Source organism: Camellia sinensis, chromosome 12 (assembly GCF_055761805.1).
Source record: "Camellia sinensis isolate YWXY chromosome 12, ASM5576180v1, whole genome shotgun sequence".
In the NCBI taxonomy this organism is placed as follows: Eukaryota; Viridiplantae; Streptophyta; class Magnoliopsida; order Ericales; family Theaceae; genus Camellia; species Camellia sinensis.
This window is the reverse complement of record NC_138972.1, coordinates 61,081,726-61,099,490: the sequence shown is the minus strand read 5'-3', so window position 1 is coordinate 61,099,490 and position 17,765 is coordinate 61,081,726. Positions and strand designations below refer to the sequence as shown.

Sequence of the window (17,765 nt, the reverse complement as noted above, 5' to 3'; positions counted from 1 at the left end):
GAGCTTGGGCCTTGTGTTTTGGGGCCTGACACACCGGCTCGTTCGAGACTCAGTCCGCTCAAGGCCCAATGTCATTTTCAAACTATTTTGATAAAAAAAAATTAGTTAGGCCCTGCCCAGCCCAAACCCAAACCTATGCCCAATTGTGGGCCGGGTTGGGCCGAATTTGCACCCCTAATCATAGAAAATGTAGCACAATACAAAAGTTATATTGAAGACAAACTTCAAGGAGGGATATTTGCTTCTGTGGCCCATTTACTGTAAAAATTAAGGAAGATACTATCATGGATATCCAAGGTTGCTCAGAGCATCTCCAATGTTGTTAAGCATTTTACTTATTTAAAGGTTACTATTATATATATATATATATATATATTATTTTGCCAATTCATTTTTCTTATGTTTCACTTCAAACTTATTTTTTATTTTAACTATTCATTCAAATATTACTCACTTTATGACATGCCACTTTAACAACAAATATGGAAGAAAATGATCACAAAGGTCAAACAGATTTTGCCTAGTCTTTGAAGACTAGCTACATTTAGTTAGTGAATGTGAATTAAAATCAAAATGCCTAATGATCATATACCTAGTCAATTGGATTTGAAAAAATTAAGTTATATTAGGTATTTTAACTAATAGGCATTATATCCCTAGTAAATCGGAAATGCGGTAGATGGAACTAGAGCTTTGAATTCATTCATTTTCTAGTTTGTTTTTTATGCTTTCCATGAATTAGGAATCCTTTATGCGATGCCCTAAATTGAGGCTCTTGTTATCAGTTTTTTGGTTTTTGACACCGGAATGATTTTTTCAAAAGAACATAGTACTTAATTGAAATGAAGGATTGAATTGATAACGCTTTAATTAGTTGATAATATAAGTATTAGTTTATGCTTTTTTGAAATATTCCTGAGAAAAGTTTCATTAACACCTAATTCATGTTGAGTATACCTTCTTGTGAGAATTCCGAATTCATAAGTTGTAGGGAGGGATTTATGTCACCACAAACAGAGACTAAAGCAAGTGTTGAAAAGACATAAATATTTTTTTTTATAAAAGTAATCATTTATTCAAGGAAAATGTTTGAGGGCCGCAATTTTTGTGGCCACAATGGCTCAAAACTGCCAAAACGACGTCGACGTCGTTTTGGCAGTTTTGAGCCATTGTGGCCACAAAAATTGTGGCCCTCTAGCATTGTTGTTTATTCAAAAGAGTATTTTATCCCTTGTCTACATAAGGGGAACATGATTGACTACTAATGACAAGACATGATATTTAATCTCTTTGCCTGGAGCACCATACCCATCTCCATGCTGATACAAGCACTGAAGCATCCTAGCAAGGTTCATTGCATTCCCAATAATAGTCTTAGTGAAGAGAGAATTTGCAGCTCCATCTTCATTCATCTTTTTCCATGTCTCACCAATCAAGTATTTCATGTGTTCACGGGCATCGTTTTCAGAGGCACCAGTTTCATGCATATAGCATTGGATTGATTTAGGGACATCGCCTCTTTGTAACTCGTCCTGAATCAAACAAAATGAGTAGCATATGGTCAAACACGGTTTAATTCTTAAACCAAGAAATTGTCTTCAATATTGCTTGGATATTGAAAATAATTGAATAGGAAAGGAAAATTGTTGAACAACGCTTTAAATATGATCTAAAAAAGAAAAAGAAAAAGAAAAAGAAATTGTCTTCTTCCCTCCCTCCCCATATTTTCCCAGGATCCAAACATACAGCCCTAACGAACCTCTTTATGAAGATACAATGGGTGTGTAACTCACTTACCGATGATGTTCCTAAGTTATCTGAAAGTCGTAAAATAATTGATGACCAGCGAATTATATTTGGATAACTTTCTAATAAGCATTCCGAGGCCTCCTTTGTTACTGATTTAGAATCAAAACAATAAGCATGTACTAGCATAACAGGACCCGATATCGAAATCCATGCATTTTTCATATATTCTTCAAAGGTTGGTGTATATCCGTTGTAGTACCACTTTGCCTCCAATAAATAAGATTTACAAAGATCTGCCCACTAAAGCATTTAGAATGGTCAATTAATCGAAAAAACTACAAAAAATTAAGGACATTTAAATTTACTTTGAATATGATCTAAAAAAGAAAAAGAAAAAGAAAAGAGTCCAAAAAAAAAGAGGCAAAAGGGTGAGTGTGTGAGCCAATAAACACAATGGTGGGTGTTGGGAAGTCCACCCACCCTCCCTTGCGTCTATTTTTTTTTTTTTGTAATTTATTTATTTATTTTTTATTGGATAAATTACAAATACATTCTATGAGATTTGCTTAAAATATGAATTGTTCTCTGTGATTTAGAAAATTACAAATACCTCACTGTCATAATTTTTTATTTAACAGAATTAATTGAAAAAGTGAAATTTCTAACTGTTCACCCATATAATAATAAAATTATCTGAATTATTAATTGAAATAAAATTTTAATATTATTAAAAACTGTTAATTAACTTGATGATTTATTAATAAAATGACATATTTATTATGAAATTAGAAACCTTAGCGGGTATAATGTAATTTCTAGAACCACAAGGGGTAATTTATAATTTAAGTAAACCTCAAGGGTGTGTTTATAATTTATCCTTTTTTATTTGTAGTGAAGTTGGAAAGAAAAAAAAAATAGTTCATAAAGAAAATGATACCACTTTCTTTAGGTGTAAAATGATGTGCAATCCTTGTTCCTTGAGTGCATCATAAGCCATTTCATTAATAGAGTTGAATAAAGCGAGGAAGCATATCTTTATATAGTCTGGAAGTTGTTCCATTGCACTGATATCCCACCTAAAAGTTAAAAAGAAAAAAGAAGTATTTTCATGTTAAAGATATATAGCTAAGAAGCATGCAAATTAATGCAGATGATATTGACACAACCATTCTCCCATCAACCAACCTCTCAATGGCATTGGTAAACAGTTCAAGTTCCTCCAATGAACCATACACATCATAGATATCATCTATTATTGTTATCAGTGTGTAGACCTTCGTGGACATTCTCCGAAAGTATCCAAATTGAGGCTCAAAATTCACTCCCAGAGTGCCTAAAAAACACTCCATCAACCTATCTCTAGCAAAGCTCAACTTTTTTCCCAAACATGTACTCCTCCACCACCTATATTCATAACAAGGAAAAGAATAAGGTATATGAAATACTACATACATATATATGGTGACTTATATGGCTGCACCCTTACTACATAATGAAAATTGGGAACATTTCTGACCTTGAAATTTGTTTTACTTCTTGCTGGTGAATTGCTTGCACCATGTTGAAATCTAATTTCGCAAGCTCAAGCAATACAGGATTCATATCTTGTCTTCTCTCATACACATCAATGAACCATCTTGCCTCTAGCCTTTGCACCCTCCAATGTAGGGGAAGCTCCAAGGAATGTCTAACTAGCATGGCGAGATTTTGATCAATATCCTTCTTCTTGAGGTTTTCTTTGAGATTCCTAGTTGTGAAATCCCTGGCCTCATCTAATAAACTTTCACCATCAATTGAAAGATATGAGGCTTCATACAAATATAGTAGTCCCTTTGTATCCTCACAAAGACAAGACCTCAAATTCCCCATCTCGTCCATAAATTTTTTAAAAACATCTGCAATTCAAGCTAACTATTAATTAGTATATACTAGGGACTATGAGCTCAAATACAAAATATATATATATATATATCGAGAAAAATAGTGCGTGATTCATATTCAATTCACAATTAGAATAAATTTGGATCACACTATTTTTCTTGATATATATATATATATGTATATTGTATTTGAGTTCTCGATCTCTACTGGACACATAAAGATATAGCATCAATGTTCAATCGTTTTAAGTTTTTTTGCTTCTCATTTATTTATTTATATTTATTATTATTATTATTTTCTTTTTTTTCATTTTCTTTTTTGGGCGGTGGTGTGTGTTCCTCTTTAAATTTTGAGTTAATTACACTTAGCACCCTTACATTTTCACTATCCTCTCATTTTGGCTTTGACTTTTAATTGTGACAATTAGCCTCATATATTGTAAGTCAAGTTGCAATGTCATCCTTTGCCTATCTTCCATTAATAAGGCTAATGGAATTTGTCATGTGCTTTAAATGTTACATTTTTTTTTTTTTTTCCGTCTCATTAAAACTCTTATACTTTCATCAAATTCTCATTTTGGTCCTTATACTTTCTCTAAAATCTTACTTTGATCCCTTCATTTTTAGTTTTCATCAACTTTAATAACGGTAGATAGGCGAAAGGATTGACACTGCAATTTGACTTAAAAATGTAAGGAATTGACTGTTATAATTGAAAGTAAATGAATTAAAGTGAGATTAGGGTGAAAGTGAAGAGTTGCTAAGTGTAATTTTTTTTTATCAGCAAAGAAAAATTTCATTAATCAATATGAAATTAAAGGTACAGGAAGATGAAATGCACTGAGAGAGATTCGGAAGGTACAAAATACCCCTACTACTGCTACTCGCAACCATACAACCAACCCCTTGGCCTCACGATTTTTTTTTTTTAAACATAAAAGTTAAGAAGGACTTAACAGAAATTAAAATACATAATTCCCCACAAAATCAACCCACCAAAAAACCCAAACAGCTCTAGCAATACCTCTAAACAACAAACTAAAAAAACTTTTCTAACAGCCAAGTTGCACTCCGAAGGCCAACCACCCACGCCTATGAAACTGAATATTTTATTCGCCTAAGTTCAATAGCCCAAGACCTACGCTGCTACACTGCTTCACACCCATGCTACTACACACCTGCTGCACTCCCATGCTACACAGCTACAACACTACTACACTCCAGACAACACTGTTACACTCCCATGCTGTTACACACCTGCTGCTGCACTCCCTACACCCACGCCTATGATGCTGCACTCCCAAGGCCATCCACCCACCTGAACACAGCTCATACACCACGCCAAGACAGCTCATACACAATGCTGCTGACCAACGCCGATGCTGCTGTCCACCCCACCGGAAAAACTCCATAGCCAACGACCAATGACCAAGGCCACACCTCCATTGATTAACCCAAACTCACCCACGCCTCCTTGTCCAACCCCTTGCTGGCCAACTACTCCGAAATGTCCACCTCTGTGCCGACTCCTCCCTTCACACAACCGTTACAAAACTCGTAAGATGACGACCCAAACACCGATCAACCGCTGAGACACCTCCAAACATCTGGACGAAGATCACCCCTCAAACTCCCACTCGAAGAAGAGCGCTCGAATGAACACCAGACAGAACTATGGTAGAAGCAGAATGACACCTATGATACCCCAAACAAAGCATCGATACTACTACATAATTCTGAACCATAGTTCACCCCTCAAGCTCCGACTCGCGAAAGAGCGCACGAATGAAGATCCTAACCACATTTGGACGTCCTCGAGCCAGTCCAAACCAACCTCCTCCTCTATAATGACCCTTAATCCAGGCATTCCTTGATGATAACAACACACCACAACTCCGCAGCAGCCCACAAAGCATACCAAGGTGGGAAAATAATGAAAATAATGGGGGAAATCAAGTTTATTAAAGGAAATTAACAACCAAACACAAGAAAGAACTGGGCCAGCCAACCACCATAGCCGAAGGCGGCGGCCGGCCGGCCCAAAATGAGGCCCGGGGAGGAGGTTTTCAGAGAGAGAAAGAGAGGTTTTTAGAAAGAGAGGAGTTGCTAAGTGTAATTAACCCTTAAATTTTTGACATATATGGAGTGAGGAAATCATTGAAGTACCTTGAGGGACATTGTACCCATGTTGTCTCAAAAGCCTAAATTTGAGAGCTGTAGCATGCAAATCCTCATTGTTGCACTTATCATTCATGTTGTATATTCTCTCAAGTACTCTCTCTATCTCATCCTTGAAGTGATAGAACACTCCAAGCCTTTGCAAGTCATCAACCATCTCAAGTGCATCCAATGGATCCTCATCCGCTACTTTCTCAAGCATTATCTTCACATCTTCCTTCAACTTTGCAGCCCTTTTTTCATATACATCTCCCTACAAAAATAATTTTTTGTTAGCAATTACCATTGATTTGCATCCACTAATCAAGCAGAGTATATATAACAATAGTAAATATATATATACCACATATTTACTGTTAAGTGACTGCACATAGTCATAGTCCCAAATGGGAGGTTGGTAGTTGGCTGATCGTCTGATGATCTTTTGATTGCAAGGTCCATCAGTAACAAGAAGACTAAGAGCCATTGCACTGAATTTCGAACAAACTTAAGCTTGCTTTGATTGTCTGGCTAACTCTGATGACAACCCACACTTAAATAACATGCATGCCCATATCAATTTTGAAAAAAAAATAATAATAAAAGGAGAAATTACGGTAGTATTTGGTAGAATTTTAAAATTATAATTTGATAATAGAGTTGTATTTTGAGTTTGTGAGTTTTGGAATTATGATTTGAAAAGAGAAAATTTGTTTGGTTATGAGTTTTGAAAAAAGTTTTGAATTTTTTATGTGACATATGAAATGAGAAAAGTTGTTTGGTTATGAATTTTGAAAAGAGTTTTCAAAACTTAATTAAAAAACTTATAACTCATAACCAAACACACAACTCAAAACTCTATTGAAAATTCTATTCAAAACTCATAATCAAATTCTTTTTAAAATTCAATTCAAAAAAATGTCATTTTGGTTTAAAAAAAATTTCTATATTTAAAAAATATCAAAAACAAATATAATTTTTTTTCTTCCAAATAACAGGTGGCGATTGGCAAAAAATATATATATATATATATATATTGTTCAGGTCAACCGGCTGGACATCGAAGAGAATGTCCGAGCAAACAATCGGATAGACCAAAATTCAAAAATGGTCTGTTTTACCAAACATGTTTTCAAAATATATTTTGAAATTTGTTTGAAATCATGATTTGAAAATTCAAGCTAAACATAGTATTAGAATATAAGGGTAAAATTAATTTTTAAAAATTCTACCAAACACAGCCTACAATTTGTACTTCAGTAATTTACGCTCAATCTCAACCCCTAGATATTTTGATTGTCCTAGACAACCACTAAATTTCGAGTCAGTGGGCCCAATTATATAACACTGTTTTGAAAATTGATGGAGGGATTCAAGTAAATAGTCAAAAAAATTGATGGAGGGATTCAAGTGAATAGCCAAATTATAGGGATATTAAGTTCTCGTTTGGCATGTGTCTGTTTTAGTTTAAAAGTCAAAAAATTATTTAAAAAATCAAAAAGTTTATAACTTATACCAAAAAGTCGAAGATTTCTTTCTTTTTTTTCTACTTTTTGTACATCTTTTCGTAAAAAATAAAAAAAAAATTCCAAACATATTAATTTTTTTACCTCATATTTTAGTCAAAAAGTCAAAAAATTATTAAAATAGTCTGTTTCTAAACAAGGCCTAAGACTATAGTAGAGAGATTAAAGTGAGATTTTAATAAAAAAATATAAAAGTGATAATTAGAATTACATAAGTGATTGGTAGCTCGAAAGAGAGGCCCCCGAATCCCTCCGAATTCAAAAACGACGTCGTTTCGTCATTTTGATTTTTTTTTTTTCAGAAGAAGAAAATCAGAAGAAGAAGAATAAGAGAAGGAGGAAGAAGAACTGGAAGAAGAAGAACTGGAGGGGCCAACAAAATCGGGCTCGAGGCGAAGGCGGGGCGAGGGGCGGAGGCAAAGGCAGGGGTCAGAGGCGGGGGCTATGAGGCGGAGGCGACGGCAGGGCTGCGACGAGCTGCTACGACGAGCTACGACGAGGCGACGGCGGGCGACAATCGGGCGGAGGTGATGGCGGGCGGAGGGCTGTCGCAGCTGCCATCTCCTCCTCTTCCTCTCTCTTCTCTTTCTCTCTCTCTTTCTCTTTCTCTTTCTCTTTCTCTTCTAAATTTCGGGCTGTTCGAGGGTACAAATTTGTGGGGAAAAATCATTTTTCTTAGAATTAATACTGTCATGTTGTTGCTCTTCGTTTGTTGTCGAAATGACATTGTACAAATAAGCTCAATTACAACTCGACTTGAAATCAGAGAAGCTAAACAAGACAATTAAAAAGTTTTGTAAATAAAGTAGAATACATTCTGTTTGGTTTTCATTTCTCAAATTTTCTTTTCAGAAAATTTTACTTTTTTCGTTTTTTGTATTTTTTGTTTTCGCTGAATTTTTTTAATATTTAAACAATTTTTTAATTTTTAAACGCACCTAACATAAATATACTTAAAAAGTATAATATTTGTGAAAAAAATCTTTAAAAAATTTACTAAATACTAAATATACAAAAAAAAATACAAAAAATCAATACATTTTTTTTATATATATTTTTCTGTATTTATTAATTATTTAAAATATTTTTTTCACAAATATTTTAATATTTGGATATATTTTAGTAAGTTATATCTATAAAAAAAATTACTTAAAATTTTAACAATATTGACTAAAAATATAATAATATAAAAAATAAAAAAACTCAATTTAAAAAAAATTAAAATTAAAAAATTAAAATCAAACATATTGGACGTAAAATGTAAGGGCAATTATACCCCAGTGATATTTGGGATTCTTATGCCTCATTTGGGAACAGGCTAATTTAGTAACTTTTTGACTATTTAACTAAAAAGGTAGGTAAAAAAAACTTGTATGTTTGGGATAAATTTTTGACTAATTACGAAAAGATGTGCAAAAAGTAGAAAAAAAAGAGAATCTTTGACTTTTTGGTATGAATTGTTGACTTTTTGACTAATTTAATAACTTTTTAATTAATTGACTAAAAAAATAAGTCCCCAAACGGATCTTATTTATGGGTTAGTGTTGGAAGTGTTTTAGAATTTCAATAGAGCTGTAAAAGCTGAAACTTTAATTACAAAGGAGAGGGAACTTTCTATCGTCTCTCACGTGCTAACTGTAACTTTCCCTCAAAACTCACGTTTTCTGTTTCTTTCTCCGCTCCTCTCTTCTCTCTCTTTCTTGTCTTCTCTCTCCTCTTTCTTGTCTCACGCTCTCTCCTCTGACCCCTTCCATTTAGAAATTTTGAATAATTTACTAAATTTTATATCAAATTTTTTAAGAGTACAAGATTCATACATTTATATATTATTTGGGATATATAACATTTTTTTTATTTTAATAAATGTATATAATTTTTGGATAAAGTACCAATAAATTTTAAAATGGAATATTATAAACGGTTTAGTCTTTCATTTTTCTTATGAATCCAAAGGTTTTATTAAAATGAAAATTACACAAAAAGATAGTCACTTAAATGTTTAAGTTTAATTTTTTAGAGATAAAAGTGAATTTATTTAAATCAAAATTACACATTTGGGCAATCCACAATATAGAGGTTTTGGATTTTTTTTCTTTTGGAACAAATCTCACATTATGAACAAAAATGTAGCACTGTAATGTAATACTCCAATAACATAACACACTAAAAAAACTCATTTGTGCACTTTTTTTAAACGTAACAACGTAATACTAAAAAAAAAAACTTATTAGTATATTTTTTTCAAATGTAACACAAAAAAAAAAAAAAAAAACTTCTTAGTGAACTGTTTCCGAACGTAACACTCTAATCAATTTAATCTCAGACGTAACACTCCAACATAACGCACACAAAAATACTAAGAAATTCTTTAATGTACTTTTTCCAAACGAAACATTCACAATTTAAAATTATACATTTGTTTAAAACTTACTAAGAAATTTTTGTACTCCTTTTGGAATGGTTTGAAGAATCCCACATACTTTTGGAATAATTTGAAGAATCTCACATATATTCATAATATAATCATAACTTGTTCAAAGATCAAGCAATATATTCTCATTTTATAAATAAAATTATTTAAATAACTGTTTAGAACTAGTTTCTGCTATCACATAAGAACACACTTGTTGCATCAACTCCAATGGTGCTAAGCAAAATGCTTTGTAAAGGTACAGAAAAATACTCTTTTTACTTTACCTAACTAGTTTAATTAGTATATACTCTAACCATACTATTTATTTTAACTAACCAATGAAACTAACTTAACTACTTTTTAAAAGAAAAATACTATAAACACAAGTAAAAAAATATAATTTTATTTATGACATGTTATATATGCACCTATTGTTGACGTGGTTATTGGTGTTACATTTATAAATTTTTATTTATTTTAAATATATTATTAAATTATTTTTTAAAAATATTTTTACTCGATTATATTTTTAAACAATCATATTCTTTTAACAGTAATATTTTCAAACGATCAAATTGGCTGGAGCAAAAAACAAACAACAAATATGAAGCAAGAAAAAATGCAGAAAGATGGACATAGCAAGTAGATACAGGCAAATAGCGAGAAGACCTTTTGCTAGCTACTTGTGGAGAGCCAAAATGAAAATAAACAAAATGTCTCTTGTGATGCAAAGTTTTTTGGAGGAAGACAAAAACAAAGTAAAAATGCCTCATATAACCCTTTTGTCTCCTCCCTTGGAGCTACTCCAAGGCTGTTAGGCAAAAATGCCTTGTAAAAGTATACGAAAAATACTTTTTTTATTTTACTTAACTAGTTTAGTTGGTATGTATTCTAAGTATACTCTTTATTTTAGCTAATCAGTAAAACTAACTTAATTAATTTTTAAAAGAAAAATACTATAAACATAAATAAAAAAAATACGATCTTTTTTATGACATATTGTGTATACACCTACTGTTAACGTAGTTGTTGACAAACATTTACAAATATTTATTTTTTTAAAATATATTATTAAATTAATTTTTTAAAAAATATTTTTATATGATTATATTTTTTTAACGATAATATTTTCAAACAATCAAATGAGCTAGAGCAAAGAAGAAACAACAAATATGGAGCAAGTATATATAGAAGCAACAAAGATGGAGGTAGCAAGTAGATATGGGCAAAATGCACTACAACAAAAAACACATTTGGCGACCCAAAAATTGGTCGCCAAAGGCTTGTCACTAAAAGTATTGGCGACGAAATCAGAAATTGTCACCGTATGTAGACATTTAGCGACAAGCAAAATTGTTTGCCAAAAATCATATATTTTGTTGCTATAAAATTACAATTTGTTGCTAAAAGGTTAAAATTTGGATAGGCTATGTAGTTTTAGCGACAAATAAATGCGTCGCCAAAAGTTCTATTTAACGACAAAATTAATTTGGTCGCTAAAAATCACATTTTTAGCGACGAGTAAGTTTTGGTTGCTAAAAGTTCTTGGAATAACCACTAACTTTTAGCGACAAAAACAATATGTTGTCGCCAAATATATTAACAACTACCAAAATACCACCTGTCACTAAAAATTCAGTACACAAATTTTGATTTTAATAATTTTCCTGTTCAAAATAATCCAAAACACCTGTTTTCCTGTGCACAATATATACACAAATTTAATGTAAATAATTATACACCTGTGCAAGACATTCATACTAATTCAAAATTAATAGCTATAAAAAATCCCAATAAACATAATTACAATTCTCTGACAATCTAAAACATGCATACCAAAGTACTTACAAACTACTAACATCAAACCCATAAATACATTACCATATGGTGGGAAGACCCTTTGCTTGGCAATAAATGCTAGCCATTTGTAAAGAGCCAAAATGAAAATGGACAAAATGCCTCTTGTGATGCAAAGCTCTTTGAAGGAAAATCAAAACAACTTCACTAGCAAGAATGCCTCATATAGTCCTTTTACCTCCTCCCTTGGAGTTGCTCTTAGTAAATGGTTAACAACTTATGAATATATATAGGATACTAATAAAATACTTGAGTGTATACTACAAATAACGAATTATATATATGTATATATTTAAACGGTTTTGTTCGGTTCCAAACTTGAACCATAAATATAAAACCACAGAACAAACCGTGAAGTATAGTTCATCTATTTTAAGAAATAGGACCGAACAATGTATAAAAAAAACTAAATCAAATAGTGTGGTTTGGTTTGAGTCATATCGATTTGAGATTTTTTTGGTTTTTGTACTCAACCCTAATAATTTTCATAAGATTCTATACCTTTTATGAGGTGAAAATAATTTTTTTAATTTAAAATATTTTTTTATGTTTATTTTTTCCAAATAAATTATAAATTAGTTTGACAAAAAAAAAAAAAACATTAAAAAATAATACAACATGTGTGAGGGTGCAAATCCAATTTGTGCAAGGATGTAAGTCCAATTTGTGTCCGAATGCAATATATGCGTGGTACAAATCTAACCCATGCATAGGTGCAAGTCCAATATTTACTTTTTTATCTATCGAATGTTCTTCTTTCTATCTCTCATATTAAAATAGAAGTAATATATCCAATTTTTTTTAACAATTTAATATCAAAACATAATTTAAAAATTGTATGGTTGTCACATTTGTTACTTGTGCTAGATATATATTGGACTTACACCTGACACGGATTGAACTTGCACTAATACATATACTAGACTTGCATTAGGCACAGATTAGACATGCAACTATGCATAAGTTAGAGTTGCACCATACACATATTGGACTTGTACCATGCATATATTGTATTATTTTTTAATTTTTTGTCAAGTTAATTTATAATTTATTTTGCAAAATATAAACATCAAAAAAATATTTTAAATTTAATTTCTTTGTTTTGGCAAGCATTTTAGATATTTTTATAATTATGAAGCTATTAAAATCCAAAATAAAAAATTAAAACCTATGCACGAGTTTATAAAACTTATTAACCATGGATTTTGCTATAAAAAAAATAATAAAAAAAAATTATAAGTAGCACAAATTTTTGATAATTTTTGCTCTAACGGGTTCATGATATTACTAACAGATTTTAAAGTTATCATAAATTCGTTACTTAGATAGAAAATCAAAACAAGTTAATTTTGGGGGATTTTATTTGCACCCAAAAAAATTATTTCAAATTTTCAGTATTTTCTATTAAATCATAATTTGTGGTAGATCCAAATAATAAACAAATCCATTCAAAAAAAGAAATTTTATTGACACAACACTAACTCTAAATTACAGTATTTTGAAAAACTCTTAAGCATCGATTACATATTTTGATAGTTTGCAAGTGTGTATATATATATAAATGTAAGTACATGTGTGTGTTTATCTATGCATGGGTCTATACGTATTTGTACGTATAGCATTTATCTATACGAATTAAAAGTGAAGAGTGTTTGGTTGAGTCGTTATCACCATAGCCTGATCTTGTCTTTTTGTTAATTGAATGCTTATTTGTTGATTCTATTGTTTGATTTTATTTAAACTTTTTTCATTTACAAGTAACAATATAATAAAAAACAATAATATTAATGATAATGATGAGTTACTGATGATGATAATGAGTTTTGATGAGGTGGATTGAAGTTTTGGAGTGAGGAAAAAGATAAAAAAAAAAAAAAAATTAAAATTAGGAAAATAAGATGAAAAGACTTAAATATGAAAGAAACGTATAAGTGATTACGTGTACCATGAGATTTAATGTGTATTGTCTTTATTTTAAGATTTAATGTATATTATCCTTATTAGTAAATTTACATTAACGTATAGTAAAAACTAAAATTTTAATTAGATGTACAAAGTTAGGGAAACTTACTGATAAGTCACATACACAAAGTTCAAAATTCACCTAAACCTAAAACAAAACACTTGCACCAATTAGGCATATATATTTTTAATTGTTACCAAAAACTCCTATTTAAAAAAAAAAATTCTTTCTTAAAGACACTACTTCATCCCACCATCGCCAGACTTTTGTTAGATGGTCATTGGAAACTCACCGGATGTTCAATATCACCGGGAAGTCGCCAGAACGTCACTAGAAATTTGCCAAATTTGCCAGAAATTTACTAGACTTTTCTCAGTTTATCACCAGAATATCGTCAGAATGTTCTGAACGTCACTGGAAGTCGTCGGAATGTCTAGAATGTTCGCTGGATGTCAAGAATATTGCCAGAGACTCACCAGGATGTCTAGAATATTACCCCCCCAAAAAAAGAATAAACTGAGAAATTAAAGTGACAAAAACATAGCAAAATGTGTTAAATATTGATAAATTGAAAGAAGAACAAAAAACCTAAGAACAACAAATAACAACAATTAAAATATATATATATATATATATGTTATTTGCAATTTTTGTAAGGTTTAAGCAAATAATTTTCAATTGATCAAACTGAAAAGCAAGTTTTGAAACTGTAAAATATTACAATGTCAAAGTATGATTCTATTAAGTATTTATCCTTATTAATCAAATTTAAAAATATGTTATGAAATTGCAAAATTTTATAGTTCTAAAGAAAGTTATGAAACTGCAAAATTTTATAGTTCTAAAGAATGATTCATTTCAACACCAAAAAAATTAAAACTGTAAAATTTTACAGTTTTCACCACCTGTGATTAAAACTCGAAAATAATTTGTTCAAAACTTGAAAAATTTCTCTATTATAACAGGAAAATAGAAGTGTGTAGTATAGAAAAATATTAAAACTGAGCGATCGAAAGAAAGAGACAGATATAAAGAGACGCTTGTACTTCGACAACTATTTTTTGGTTATTTAACGTAAATCTACTCAAACCTGATGTAGATCTACACATTTTCTTCGTCGGAAATTCATCTCTTTCATCGTCAGTGAGCACGAAGTAAGAAGTTAGTAATAATAATAATAAAAAACCTCCAAACCCCTCTCTCTATAAAAACCTCCACCCCCGGGCCTCACTTTTGGCCGGCTGACCGCCGCCTTTGGCTATGGCGGTCGGCTGGCCCAGCTCTCTCTTGTGTTTGTGTGCTGGCTTTTGCTTTTAATAAACTTAGTTCCCACAATGTCTTCCCACTTAGTTGTGTTTTGAGTGCTGCTGATCTTGAACTTTTTGGTGTTTGTTGCCCCTTTTTGGTTGATGCATTGGGGTTGTATGTTTTGTTTCAACAGGGGGTGCTTGGAATAAAGGTCAAAATAGAGTAGAAGGAGGCCGGTTTTGGACCGGAATAGAGGATGTTCAGATCTGGTTTGGATCTTCATTCGGGCACTCCTTTGCGAGTGGGAGTTTGAGGGATGAGCTTTGGTTCGGATCTATGAAGTTGCTTCGGTGCTTTGTTTGAGGGGAAACATGGGTGTTGAAGTCGATCTAGATCTATCTAAGATTTCATTCGAGCGCTCCTATTCGAGTGGGAGTTTGAGGGGTGAACTTCATCCAGATGTATGGAGGTATCTCGACGGTTGTTCAATGTTTTGGGTTGTCAACATCGGAGCTTCTGCAGTGGGTGTGTTCGGAGTTTGGATTGGAAAAGATGTGTCCGACCGTGGAAGTGGAGATGGCAGTGGGTCTTGTTCGGCTATGGTTGTAAGTTTTGATCGTCCTTGGGTGTGCTCGGTTGCAATGAGTGCTCGGAGTTTTGAATCAGAAAAGAAGTGTTCCGACCATGGAAGTGGCGCTGGGTGTGGAGTTTTTTCCAGCCATGGAGCTGTTGGCTATGGAGTTTTCCGGACATGGAACGGTCTCGGTCGGATCAGCGGAGCATGCGGAATGCTTTTGATACTATGGTTAAGTGTTGTCAGGCGTGGGTCTCGGCTTTGGTGGCGTGGGTCTTGGCTTTGGTGGGCTGTTGAAAAGATTTTAGTTTGGGTGGTGTGGGCATTGGGAGTGCAGCAGCATGGGTGAATAAAATATTCAGGTTGAATAGTAGTGTGTGGTTTGTTGATAAGAGGTGTGAAGCTGTTTTGGTGTTGGCTTTTGGTTTTTGGGTGTGTGGGTTGATTTTGTGGGGATTCATGTATTTTTATTTTCTAGTTAAGTCCTTCTTAACTTTTTTGTTTAAAAAAAAAAATCGTGAGGCCAAGGGGTTGGTTGTATGTCTGCGAGTAGCAGTAGTAGGGGTAATTTGTACTTTTCGAATCTCTCTCGATGCATGTCATCTTCCGGTACCTTTAATTTCATGTTGTTAATGAAATTTTTCTTTGCTGATCAAAAAAAAAGAAGTAAGGAGTTAGTACTCAATGGTTGCCTGTGAAACCTAATCAATGATGGTCGCCGATCACCGATGACTGTAAATTAGAAAGAGAAAGAAAAGAAAGAAGTCGTGGTCGTGGTCGTGGTCGTGATTGTGGTTGTGGCCATCGTCGCCGCCGATATCAAAGAAAAAGAGATAAAAAGAAGAAGTAAGGTATAGGGAAAAAGGATAAGACAAATGGGTATAGAACTTTTGGGTATATCTAAAAGGTTTTGGGATTAAATAAAATACACATTTTTCAAAAAGGGCTTATGGGTAATTTACCCTTATTTTTTTAGGTGCAAATAGAATCGCCCTTAGTTTTGTTATTTAAAATATTAAGGACTTAGTTTAAGAATTGGGCTTTATTCATATTGGTCATCTCAACTTAAAAAAGTATTTAGATTTAGTAAGTCTATTTTGGAACCGATTTCAGTGATCCGAACCATTCATTTTTAGGAATTGTTAAGTGAAATATTTATGTAAAAAATCAAGATGATCGAACATCGGTAACTATTGTTCGAATCAAATTTATATTATAAAAAATGAATGGTTATTCTTGAAATTATATTTTTCATCTATTTTTTTTAAACAAATATGATTCAAACACATAACTACTAATGTCCAATTATCTTGATTTTTTGCATAAATATTCTACTTAACGAGTTCTAAAAACTGAATGGTTCGGATCACTGAAATCGGTCAAAAATGGACCTACTAAACTCAAACACTCTCTCAAATTAAAATAACAATTTGAAAGAAGTTAAACCCTTATGGCATTCTCTATGTTATTACTTAAACATTGTTTGTGGGGCTTAAAAACATTTTTTATGTTATTCATTGAAAACGTTGCGGTAGATAAGTTAAATTATATAAGTTTAATTAATAATTTTGAAATAAAAAATGTAAAAATAAATAAATAAATAAATAAAACATTATTTTTTTCAACCAAACATAAAATTAAAAAAAAATGACCTAAAAAGTAAAATAAAAATAAAAATAAAAATAAAAATTTGCCTCAAAAGAAAGGATATTTTCGTCATATTACAATTTTTATTTTTATTTTTAAAAAGTTCTTCCTAATCACACATTCATTATTTTTTCTAAATTCTATATTAGTGGAGGTAGTTGGTTTCATTTAATACAACCTTAACTAATATCCTAAGGATGAGTGGTTATTGGGTGCTCCTAGAGTACGGTCATGTAGTGTTTCAAGGTGTTGTGATTAGTGGAGAAAATAAATTCTATAATTTTGTGTTGGTTGATTAGAAAACATGAAGAGACATAATGTATGATGATTAGTAAGAGAATATAGACACGTGATACTCTAAAAGTATAGGAAAAAAAAATTTCCTAAGAATGCTTATTAACAAAATCTAATAACAAATGCTATTAGTTGCCCCAAGGGTACGTATGTACATTAAACGATTTTAAAAGTACAATAAATGATAATAGATAATATTATTTAAGAGCCCACTAATAAAGTTTTTGAACTAACATTCAAAGTGGTAAGGGGTACTTATGTGTAGATCTTAATAAGTAGATTTATTGTCTAATAGGTCCTACGAGAAAAATTTGTCATAAAAAAAGTCACTAATTGTAAGTTTTAGCGACAATTTATAAAAATCATGACAAAAAAAAAGTCACTATTTGTCAATTTTAGCGACATATATAAAAAATTGTCACAAAAAAAATTATTTTTAGCGACAATTTTACCAAGA

At 31.7% G+C, this 17,765-nt stretch overlaps 1 protein-coding gene across 1 annotated transcript; it reads right to left on the bottom strand.

Annotated features, from left to right (window-relative positions):
- Positions 1-1,285: 1,285 nt before the first annotated feature.
- LOC114271043 ((-)-alpha-terpineol synthase-like) lies at positions 1,286-6,359 on the bottom strand. The gene is made up of 6 exons (XM_082898762.1): positions 6,151-6,359; positions 5,796-6,060; positions 3,266-3,644; positions 2,935-3,153; positions 2,687-2,825; positions 1,286-2,049 (listed from the first exon to the last, which is right to left on the bottom strand). The coding sequence occupies exons 1-6, from the start codon at positions 6,271-6,273 to the stop codon at positions 1,573-1,575; spliced, it is 1,602 nt and encodes a 533-aa protein (XP_082754888.1). The 5' UTR covers positions 6,274-6,359; the 3' UTR covers positions 1,286-1,572.
- Between the last annotated feature and the right edge of the window lie 11,406 nt (positions 6,360-17,765).